The 12,500-nt window shown below is 40.5% G+C and overlaps 1 protein-coding gene across 7 annotated transcripts in view; it reads right to left on the reverse strand.

The window, feature by feature from the left end:
• LOC124952369 (mediator of RNA polymerase II transcription subunit 25-like) overlaps positions 1-12,500 on the reverse strand; it is a 168,364-nt gene that overhangs the window by 86,589 nt on the left and 69,275 nt on the right. Inside the window, exons 1-2 of one of the 7 annotated variants that reach the window (XM_047502129.1) lie at positions 3,501-4,456; positions 2,273-3,141 (exon numbers count right to left, since the gene is read on the reverse strand). The exons of 5 other annotated variants lie outside the window; for them this stretch is intronic. In XM_047502129.1, the coding sequence (XP_047358085.1) occupies positions 2,273-2,327 (55 nt within the window). In that variant the 5' untranslated portion in view covers positions 2,328-3,141; positions 3,501-4,456. Of the gene's footprint in view, positions 1-2,272; positions 4,457-12,500 lie in introns of those variants that run through there. One more of the 7 variants, XM_047502132.1, reaches the window with a different exon arrangement.

Raw genomic sequence — 12,500 nt, forward strand, 5'->3', positions numbered from 1 at the left:
CACTCGACGAGAAAAAATACAAGGAGACAACGTTAACTCGTCGACTCCATCGAAATCTCTTTCGTGGTTAACCGTGGAACTTAGGAACAGGAGATCGATAGCCAAGTCGGCCACACAGCCGATACTTTGTGGCCCATAAATAAGTCAATCGCGAATGGCGGCTGAAAGCACAGAAGACAACTGTCCGCTGTTTCAAGGAGACACGCGTTTGTGTTTTGAACGACAGCCAATATTTAACTCCTGTGACTCTTTAAAAGAGAAGACACGATTCGAGATGGAGGAGAAGAAGAAGAAGAAGAACAACGACGATGACGACGATGAAAATAAAAGACAAAGATAAAAATAAATATAAATATAAACGTGAAGATAAAGGAAGAAAGAACAACTTAGCTATATATATATATATATAAAAAAGAAAAAAATATCGCAAAACGATTCTTCTTCCCTCGTCTTTATCGTTGTTACCTCAGATAGAGAGATTTTTAAACTAAATGATAAATAGGCGAAAGAGAGTCTAAAGAATGTTCACGAACCGATAGATAAAGTCACCGAGATGAGAGAGAGAATACCTTGTCGTAATCTTTCAAGCTCGATACACGAAACCATTCTTATCGCTTCGAGATATCAACCTCATCGACTTTTATCAATAACTCTGTCCATAAAGTCGTTCCATTTAGTTCGACGTTTCGAGATTTCCGTTCGTTTAAATAAATTTTCAAGAATCAAGCGATTTCAGAAAGCAACGATTTCGCAAATCAAAAATACGAACCAAAAAGCAATCATATTCGGTGAGAGGATATGATAGCGAAGATAGACACAATGAGATTAAAGGAGCGTTCTTTTTTTTTTCTCTTTTTCTTTTTTGTTTTTTCTTCAACTGACTCAAAGACGACTACGATGGGTTAATACCCATTAGAGATCGCGTTTGAAAATGGCATTTGTTGCACGTTCACGATACACCGTTCACCGATTACCTCGCCATTGTACCAAGACGAATTCTTTCAGTTAATCGCCGACGATCGACTCGGTCGCCAAATCACGTCGACTTACGTGACACCGACGAGAGTCGCGATTTTCTCCGCGAGCTTTTCCATAGTTAAGTGAAACCTATGAAACTTCGTTGTAACCGATACCCGAATCTCTATCTTCGTCGAAAGTTAAGATAAAGAAAGAGGGAGAGAGAAAGAGAGAGAAAGGGAGAGAGAGAGAGAGAGAGAGAGAGAGAAATCGGCACTTCGAAAGACAACAGTATCTTCGAATTAAGAAACGGCACGATCGACGATTAGGGTAACTATATTTCGGATAGTGATGGGATCAGATCGAAGGAAAGAGGAGAGGAGAGGAGAGGGAGAGTCTTATTGCGAAAGAAATCTACAGGTTCCCTCTTAATTAGAAGATACCGACGAATAACGGAGGTCGATCGGACGAGATAAGAAGGGTGGAAGTCGCGGAAGCTAAGTGGAAGCCCATTCGCTACCGCTCGCCTCGGAGGGCTCCTAATTGTCAAGATCGAGCTCCATAATTACACCCTCGGTGATTCGCTCCTGTCTCCTTGGCTCGCACCCCGTACGGTTAAAGGCCCTTTACCGAAGGAATACTTTCTTGGATCAAAATGAAATAATGCAAAATTTAAGCGCCTATTCGAAACGATAGATTCAAATGTAACGAATAAATAAATAAGTAAATAAATAAATAAATAAATAAATAAATAAATAAATATGCGTATAATTTTAAAGATTATATTAGATTTTTCATCGATAAGGTATAAGGAGGAAAAATAGGATAAGATAAATTTTCAATTGAAAATGAATCGCAATGATCGTCAATTCCACGGCGACGCTATATGACGCCTACACCTAAGTGCTCGAGTTCTATAATTTTACGTAAATAAACGGGAGAATTGACCATCCTGTTATATACAAGCACTCTCGATATAATATCGTTGACGTGTCTATGGCTTCACGAGAGTGGCCTTTCAATGGCGCCAAGATGGGTTACCTTGACGCAGAACAGATTTACGAGTCCCTATCGTTGCCATCGGTGATTATGAGAGTTTGAAACGAGAAGGTTGGTAACGTAACGAGATTCTTGCTGATGAAAGAATAACGAAATAAAAAAAGAGAGAGAGAAAGAAAGATATAGATAAATAGAGAGAGAGAGAGAGAGAGAGAGAGAGAGAGAGAGAGAGAGAGAGAAAGAGAAAGAAAAAAACAAGCAGAGTGTAAGAAAAAAGAAAAGATAATGTTTTTTCTCGTTCGCTTTAAGAACTCACCAGTGTAACACCAAGCCGGCCAGACGACAGGACTCTCGGTGTCCAGCTCCCTCATTCTCTCAACAACCCGCGGACATCTCCAATCCGTTCGACGAGACTCGACCTCGAGAATATTCACGGCGATACTCGAGCCTTCTCGGCCCTTCCTCCTCTCTTTCGTTATGCCTTCCAGCGAAAAACGCGAGGCTACGTGATGGTTACACGACGACGACACTCGTTTGTTGTCGCACGCTCGCGAGTCACCTCACAGGCGAACACACCTGTTGAACGTCAGAATACGATCGTTCGAGCGCGTCGTTCAAGTTGCATCGTCCGCGCTTTTCTATTCTTTCTCTTCTTTTTTCTATGCCTTTCTTCCTCACTTCTTTTTCTTTCTTTCTTTCTTTCTTTTCTTATTCTGTTTTTTTTTTCTTTTTCTTTCAAGAATTATTGCTGTATCCTCATTCTTTCGCTCAAGGAACGTACGAAAACACACTCACGAGTAGATACATCAAAATTTATTATAAAAGGGAAAAATGTAATGTATCGTTGAGGAAGGAACAGGGAGAGAGAGTGAAAAGAAGAGAGAAACTTTGTTCGGACGATCCCGTAAAGCAACCCAGCCGTCAACGAAAACGCTTAAAGTTCTCTGCTCGAGGACACGCAAGGGTTCCGAGAGAGCAGCGGTGAGCCAGATAACGCCGGCGATAAGCCGTCGGCGTCAGCCGTGAAGCCGATAAGGCACGGAATTCGCGTCATCGAATAATATCCCACCAACTCTCTCTATGGCTTTGTCTTTCTTCTTCTTCTTCTTTTTCTTCTTTTTTTTGTCCTTCTTCTCTTGTTCTCTCCTCTCCTCTCTCCCTCCCGCTTCTCTCTTTCCACTTTTCCTATATACGATTAATTTCTTCCAATTAACTCTTCCTTAACTCCTCTCTCTCTCTCTCTCTTTCTCTATCTCTCTCTCTCTCTCTCTCTCTCTCTCACTCACTCCTACGATTATTTCTTTTCAAAGGATTCGATGCGACAAACGAGCGAACGATTTCTCGCGCAAGCGCGACCGCGGGTTACGCTCGCTCGTCTCGAAACACGCGCACACTGTTTAAAATGTCACGGAAATGTCAATGATAGACACTGAACGATAGATAGAAAGAAATACAGAGAGAGAAAGAGAGAGAGAGAGAGAGAGAGAGGGAGAGAGAGAGAGAAATAAAAATACACCGGATGACGTTTGACAACTTCACTGTACCCGTTAATTGTCTTCGTTAACTGTTCTCGTCTCTCTTCTTTCTTCTCCGTTTTTCTCTTACTCCACTAATTTTTCTCGCGATCTATTATATCTCAAGAGGATCACGCATCATTCTACTAAACACGATCCACGATTCATTCCCCTTTAATGACACGAACTGATCTCGAATCCCGCATGTGTCTTCGCGTGAATCCTGGCTATTCCTTCGAAAAGTCAGAGTCCGACTTTCCTCGAGACCGGGTGTGACACGCGTACGAAAGAAAGAATGAAAGAGAGAAAGAAGGAAAGAAAAAAAAGAAAAAAAGGAAGAGAGAAAAGGAAAAGAGAGAGGGAAGAAGGTAGAAAGAAAAAAAAGGAGAAAGAGAGAGATATATATATATATATTATATATATATATATATATGTATATATATAAGTATATATAACACGACACTCTCCTCTCTCGAAAGGTGCTGACCCGGCGATATCTCGCGTGACCGTCCTCCGTCGAGGATCGATGATCCTTTCCTCGTATCCCGGGCGATCGTTGATGTACCGCGGGTTGACACGACACTACCACACGGCACTGCTGCTGCTGCGTAAGACGGCGAAGGGGATGGACGGTAAGAGGCGAGGAAATATAGAGAGAAAGAGAAAAAGAGAAACAGAAGATGCCGAGAGAAAGAGTGAGAGGGAGAGAGAAAAAGACAGAGAGAGAGAGAGAGAGAGACAGAGAGAAAGAGAGGGAGAAGGGGAGGAAAGGAAGGAGGGCTTGAGGACAGCTCAACGAACGAAGACAGGTAGGGATGGACTGAAAGAGAGAGAGAGAGAGAGAGAGAGAGAGGGAAAGAAAGGAGGGGAGAAGAAAGAGGAAAGAGAAGCTGAGAGCACCGGACACACTACTCTGCCTCGGTAGGCACAGGACGCAGGTAAGCGGAGTGGCACTTAGGTTGGTGCACCTGCCGCGAGAGTCCGCGTCGTAATGGGAGCGGGGCAACGGGCGGCAGGTAGGCAGGCCCACCGCTCGTCAACCTGCGGAGAAGGGGAATCAGTCACATGGCGAGGTGCACCGCGTTGCCTGCGAACGAAGAGGCAAGAAGAGGTGGTAGCGAACGGAGAGTGGAGGTGGTGCCGTGCGCTCGCTCCTGTTGCTTCTCTCCCGTTGCTCCGTTCCTGGTGGTGGTGTTGTTGCTGCTGCTGCTGCTGCTGCTGCTGCTGCTGCTGCTGATGCTGCTGCTGCTGATGCTGCTGCTGTTGGTGCTGCTGGTGCTGCTGGTGCTGCTGCTGCTGATACTGTTGCTGCTACTGCCAATCGCAAATCGCGAATTCAACCTCGAGACGAGTTAAACTTCGACTCAAACTCGACGGCAAAGTTTTCTTTCTGTTCTTACGTTTCTTCGAAAAAAATACGTAAAACTTCTTCGTTCAAGAAAGTCATAATCGAGTTTGAATCAATACTTTTCCCTTTAATTCTCGTTCGATCAAAAATTATGCCCCTTCGATTACGATCAACTTCGACCAATCAATTTTAGATACTCCAATACTTCCATATTTGGATTGCCGTAAAGAGAGATATAATCGAGAACAATTGTCCTGTTATATTATTAAAAGTTTTCAAATATCTTTTTGTAAAATCGATTCTGTCTTATCTACGTCATTTCAATAATTTATTAAAACACGAAACGTCATCGTGGATTTATTTATTTCATGATAAACTACAAAATCCTTTACGATTTTTTTTTTCGAGTATTTATTGGAATTAAGAAAAAAAAAAACAAGAGAAAGAATTATAGTAGAATTCTTTATCTTCGAGATAATGTACTCACTTACTTACTTACTTACTTACTTACTTACTTACTTACTTACTACTTCCCCTTTCGTATCATCCTCATCCTCAATTAAAATATCTTTCGACTGTCATTTGCCATCGGTTTTTATCTTATCAAGAGAGAAAACTTTGCGATCGAAGAGAAAAAGAAAAGTTAACGTTCGCTGACCGTAATCTATCTGGCACGCCTATCATTACCCACGCAGGACGATCATCACGGTACCCGGCTCCCGTTTCTTTTTTCCTTCTGAAATTGATGGTCTGCGTGCGACGCATTCCTTTCAACTACGACTAGCGACGAATGGCTCAGCTATGGCGGACTGAGAGTAGCGATGAACGACTTCTAAGGAACGATAGGGATCGAAAGTCCTATCCTATCCTATCGAGAGAGAAGAACAGAAATGGGAGTGCGAATACCGGTACAGAAAGCATTGCCACCGATGTAAGTTAACTATATACAAGTATACGTATCATGGATAAGAGAGAGAGAGAGAGAGAGAGAGAGCTTGTTAACCATCACATTGTTTCGCGAGGGCGTGGTAAGCCATATGTATGTTGCTAGCGACGAAAGGTGCGTGCCAAAGGTGCAAAGAAGAAGAGTAGCGCTTCTTTCTCTGCAAGAGGATCGAGGTATATAGTATCGAGCTCGATATATCACGATCGATATGTATCATTTCATTGAGATGATTACGCTTAACGTTCGATAGTTAAATAGATAATATTTTACGTTTCAATGCGTCTCGATCGAAGTATTAAAAAAGAAAAAAGAAAAAAAAAGAGGAAGGTTCTTTTCTCTTCTATTTTCTTTATTTCTTTTTTCTTTGTTTGTTTGTTTGTTCTTTTTTTTTTTATGTCTTTAATTTAATTAACATTTAAATGATCCTTAAAAACCGAATAAAAATGTATTCTCGAGTAAAAATTATTAAAGTTTTCAAACGATTAAATGTATTAATAGTAGATATACTGTAAGTACGTAGAGTCACGTCGATGCATCAAGCTCGATGGTTGGTTGAAGGGGACCTCGTTTAGATATCCGCTCGGTTTCAAGATTATTCGATCCTCAGAATGGCTCTTCTTCTAAGCTATGCACTCAACGAAACGACTCGATGGATGGAACGCGTTCATATCGATAGCCATATCTGCGACGATCGTTCGTTGCTTCCGCGGCAAACGATTATACCACCGGTCGACCAGTTTTCTTTCATGGAAAAATTATCGGCGATTAAACTACTTATTTGCCAGACCGGTCTATCCCCTCTTCTTTAATCGATAGAAAACTTCCTCGAAGAAGATAGCTTGTAATTTGAAAGTACAAAATCTTTCAATTTTTATAAAATCGCAAACGAAACAGATATTAAACTTAAGTAAGTATCCATATACATATAGATATGTAATTAGTTTAGATATAACCAGGTATGATAAAAATTAGAAAACCCGATCGAAAAATTAACTCTCGAAAACTTAACGTGAGCTCTCTCGATATATATATATATATATATATATATATATATATATATACGCGGAAGGTAGCAGCCAGTTATCAGGTAGGGCTCATCTTATCGGTTGAGAAGAGTCGACCGATAAATCATCGAGGTCCTTGCTGGGGCACCTTTAATTATCGGGCGTGCACGAGAGAGGAAAAAAATATGAAGACGTAATACGTTATCCGGTTGGTTCTTCTCGTGCCTACCGGTAGGTAGGGAGAGGTTGGTCCAGAGTTGATGCCAAGAGGCGTTGCACATAAATAATGAACACGTATTCATGAACGCCACCGGTTAGCTCGTCTCCGAAGATGAGCAAGCCGGACTTTTCTTACAAACGTATCTTTCTCTGAACTATATAATACTTGGAAAAGTTTCATCTTCGAAATAAAAGATCTATCTATCGATCCCTCTTCCTATTTCGAGAGTTTCTCGCTAAACGTAATTCCATCGATTTCTATAAAAAAAAGTATTACTACCATGCACTGCTTCGTACGCTCTTGATAAAGACGAACTTTCACGTGTAACATGCTCGCGAGTATAGTTGTGCCAATGTGGAAAAAAAATTTACGTATATCCGACAACGAAAAAGACGATGAAATACGCCGTAACCGATGACGATTTCGAGATTTTAATTGAGACGTCCGAGAATACTAAAAAGTCTTTCACCTCTTTCTCGCGCCTTCTTTATCTCTCTCTCTCTCTCTCTCTCTCTCTCTCATTCTTTCTCTTTTTCTCATTCTCTCTCTTTTTCTCTCGTCGTCGCCTCGTTCCGCCTCTCGAATTTTTCGGACCGAGACCAACGGACATTTTATTGGCCGATTTGATTTACGAGGAGCTTCGGTAATTTGTTGCGCCGTATTTAATTTGCCTTAAGAGCGTCGCACTAACTAAAAGAAAAAAAAGAGAGAGAGAGAGAGAGAGAGAGAAAGAAAGAGAAAGAGAAAGATAGACAGAAAGAGTAACGAAGTTCTCGATGGACCCGAGAACGCGTGTAGGTATCCGTAAAAAGACGACATAAAAACGATAACGGGGTAGTGGCTCGTTTTTGAGAAATTTTTATTATGATGTATGTGAGGAACGCGCGCGGATGCGCGCGAGCTCGCTACGACTTATATCGCTTTAACGAGCCGACGAAAAGAAACGGTAAGAGAAGTTACGATCCTATAGAGAAAAAAAGAGAAAGAAAAAAAAGAGAGAGAGAGAGAGAGAGAGAGAGAGAGAACTCTACAAAATAATTCGCGGCGTCGACGAAACATCCTTCGATCGTTCCCAAATACGAAGTATCGAATCGTTTTATAAACGTTACATTACCCTAACGATCTCCGCTCGATCGATTCCGTAACGATTAACGATGTTCCGGCTCGATCCTTCTTTTCTAAAATTTATATCGTCGTTGGCACAAGTGTAAACGTTATTACCGTTCGATAATTTATAGACACTCGTTTCATTTCGGCGCACATCACGACAACAACAACAACAACGACGACGACGACGACAACGACGACGACGAATTTCACGAGATCAAGAGAGATTTATGAACTTGTAATATATCGAAGATAAAAATTCAATGATACATTCGAATTTCTAGGAATATCGAGAACTTTCACAAATTATTTTCGAATTGATAATAGTTGATAACAACGAAAATAAGTGACGGGGAGGGGAATTTAGAAGATTTAAAAAATTTAAGGGATGTAAATATATTTTATTTGATATTCGAGAGAGAAACATGTTCGTGTGAAGCACGGCCATCAAGCTTCATGCTCGAACGCTCGCAACTGGAAAAATCGACGTTAAGAAGATTTCACACTGGCCTGACTTTTTTGGTTTTCTTCCCTCCCTCCCTTTCTCTTTCTTTCTCTCTCTCTCTCTCTCTCTCTCTCTCTCTCTCCGATTCGCAATTACCGGAAGAAAAAAACGATCGTACGGGACGGCCAATCGTCTTCTCGTATGCCTTTCATCGATCCTTCTTTTCCCTAAATGAAATCTCTCCGAATGAATTCTATACCTACCTCTCCTTTCTATCAGAACGGAAAGCGAACGACTTTCAGCACGCCGATAATCGACTCGGAAACGCGATCGTCAAATTGAAAACTTACCGAGGAGCGTTGATCGCCGATACGTTAACCAAGCATCCAAGAGGAATTTATGCCTCACCTTCATGCCCGTAATCTCGCTATAAATTATAGTGTTTTTCGCACCAAACTCCTTTCCTATTTACCTTCCCCATCGTATTTCTCTAGGCATCTACTAAGATATTGGAGAGACGAAGGATCGAACGAGCTCACGAATTATGGCTATCGCGAGCAACCGAGCATGCTATTCGTTGAAACGATTCAACGAACTCCTACGAATCTTTACGTTTCGACGAGCAAATTTCGTAAGAGGTCAAAAATCCCTATGAAAAAAAAATATATATATATATATATAAAAAATAAAAAAAGAAAATATGAAAAAAAAATAAAAAGAAAAAATAGATAGATAGATAAATAGATACATAGAGAGAGAGAGAGAGAGAGAGAGAGAGAGAGAGAGAGAGAGAGAATCCTTTGAACTTGTCTAAGAAAATTTCGTAACAGGCCAATAATCTCGTTATAATTCACGCACGCGATTTACATCGACTTCATATTAAATAATTTTCGTACCAGTGAATGTCCGTGAAAGAGAGAAAACGCCGGGGGGCGTTTTAACCGTACGAAAGATATATAATTACGTTCACAATCAGTGAAATCTGTTTTGAATGAGGGAAAAAGATAGGAAAGATTGAACCTGACTTGGGATACGTTTCTTTCTCTTCTTTTTTTTTTTTCTTTTTTTTTTTCTTTTTTATTGTTCCTATTTTTCTCTTTTTTTTATTACTTTTTCTTCCCAAGTCGAAATCAATGCGAAAGATTAATATCTCGATAAGATAAATAAAATATGATGAATACATGCTTCGGCCACGAGAGGAAGCTGGATCGGGCACGAATACGAACGAGTGTTTAATACGCAAGAAAGATGCCGATGAATCAGCGGAGATAAAGGTCAGAAGGATAAACGCACGCTCAAAAGGTCAAGGGAAGAGCAAAGTGTCGAATAGAATTCGCTGTCGGCTCTAATATAAAAATAGAAACGTAGTGCCGCGATTCGCAAGTTCATTTATGACAAGATGATTCTTATCGTAAAGTAATCTCGATCGATCCTTTAGCATTCTCCTGATGTTATTCGAGATATTGTAAAATAAAATTGGTTTACGTACGATCGATTAGACGGTTTAATTGTCGCTTGAAATGTTTAACTATAAAAATAAAAAAAGAACAATTATTTATCGAGCGTCAAAGTATTTATCCTTATCACGATCATTTTTAATCTCTTTACTTGATATTTCTAATTTTATCTTTATCAGGTTATTAAATTGCAAATATTTCTTTCAAATATATTTTATTTTTAAATTTCATGACTTCGATCGTTCGCAAAATCTCACACATCGAATTGGCTAATGAATAACGTCGAAATTACAATGTTTTATATTTAAACAAACAACGCTTAATATTTTATATTACAAATTTCGACAATACTTGTTGACTAATTTACTACAATATCTATTATTATTATTATTATTATTATTATTATTATTATTCAATATTATTATTTATTTAAATATAAAATATGAAAAATTTCAATATCGATTAATTGTCCGATCTAATAATACATATAATCTCATGTACGTATTTATCGGTAATGACGATAAAAAAAAACAAAAATGGTCGAAAGTTTATATTTCTAAGCTTTGAATATTTCCAAATTAAAAGTAAACCTATTCGCGTGGAAAATTTGAGGATCGACAAAGAAAGGGTGAGAGTTGGACTCGCTCTAGAGACTTATCCCCGTGACGAAGCCCGTACTCGAAGAAACCGGGAAAAGAAAAGGGGGCGGGAGGGCGTGCAGAGCAGCACCAAAGTGCAATTTCATCATTTTTGCCTCATAAAATCCGAGCAATGAACGACGTAAAAATGAATAACCGGTGGAACGTTCACCCGCGGAACGAACACAAGTCCATGAAACGTTTTATCCTCTCTCTCTCTCTCTCTCTCTCTCTCTCTCTCTCTCTCTCTCTCTCTCTCTCTCTCTCTATCTCTCTCTCCTTCTTTCTTTCTCTCATTTTGTTTCATCTTTCTTCTTCGACTCTTTTCTTCTCGAGAAGAGGCAAACCTGACCAAAGGGACGTTCCTTCTTCGGGCTCCGTAGTGGAACGCGCTCGGACCGTACGATTTTTATCTTCCGCTTGGAATAGATTATCTTTATTTACGAGCAATCTGCGGTACGGGCAAATTGTTTGGGAACGAGAGAGGGCCGCCTATTTAAATGCCATAAACTATTGAATATACGCCAACGAGAGATCCTTTTTCGAAGGAAAGCGAGAACTGCTGCCAAACCATGACGCCTTTTTCGTCATACGTTTCGTATAAGGGGAAAGAAAAAACAATAACAATAAGAAAACAAAGTCAGTAAATAAATGATGGACTTTACTTGATCGCTAATAATCTATATCTAAATATACACATACATACATACATACATATATATGTATAAGGATGTACATATACATATATATACATATATATATATATATACATATGTATATGTATATCCTTTAAGTAAGGATGCTTTCACTAAAGGTGCCTCGAAGAAAGTTAATACAATTAAGGAAACGAGAAAGGGGCGGATCAGGATAAAGTGGGAGTCGAGAGGGTAGATACGGACACGTTGGAGGAGACCTTCGGAGATCAATAATGGCAGTGAATCTGATGCAGAAGCAGAGGAAGAAGAAAAACGAAGAAATAAAAGAAGAAGAAGAAGAAGAAGAAGAGGAAGAAGAAGAAGAAGAAGAGGTGAAGGAAGAAGAGGAGAAGGAGAAGCAAGAAGAGGAGCAAGAAGAGGTGCAGCCTCGGGTGCCGGGCGGGGCTCAGATGTTTATCCCGGTCGACCTCTTCCCCTGCCCTTCTCGTCGTGCCCCTCTTCCGAAGCACGGCGTTGCCCCCTTCACCTCCACTTCACGATGAAGAGAAGGAGAAGGAGAAGGAGCGCGCCCTCGGCGATCCGCAGCCACCGCCACCGCCACCGCCGGACGACCGAGCGAATGAAAGAGAGAGAAAGAGAAAGAGAAAGAGAAAGAGAGAGAGAGAGAGAGAGAGAGGCAGAGAAAAAGGGAGAGAGAGAGAGAGAGAGAGAGAGAGAAAGATAGAGAAACGTTGCTTCTACGTTATGCGTGCTCTTCTTGCTCGAATCCTCGTTCCCAGTGGCGTCGCAATATTCTCGAGACCTTTACATCGCCGATATCAAGATTATTATTTTTAACCATCCAAGATACCAATTTTTATTAATTCAAATTAATTTTCTTTTCCTTTCGATATAGGAAGGAACCATCGGACGGAGACACTTCGTTTTCCAAAGTTCAAAGCATCTCGACATTCTCATTCGTCGCGAATTTCTTCGAGCGGAAAGAGATGAGGAGAGACAAAAAAAAAAAAAGAAAAAAAAAAAGAAAAAAGAGGAGAGAGAGAGAGAAAGAGAGAGAGAAAGAGAGATCGTCGCCTCGTGACGAAGCGTCGGACACGATGGGTACTTGCAAAAAAGCAACGTTAATCAGACACCTCGTATCGCCTCTATTCAGCTCCCGGTGAGTCGAGTGATCTAGCTCGCAGCAGGTTCTCGGCGGTAAAAAATCGA

The sequence above is a fragment of the Vespa velutina genome, chromosome 10, assembly GCF_912470025.1.
Source record: "Vespa velutina chromosome 10, iVesVel2.1, whole genome shotgun sequence".
Lineage (NCBI taxonomy): Eukaryota > Metazoa > Arthropoda > Insecta > Hymenoptera > Vespidae > Vespa > Vespa velutina.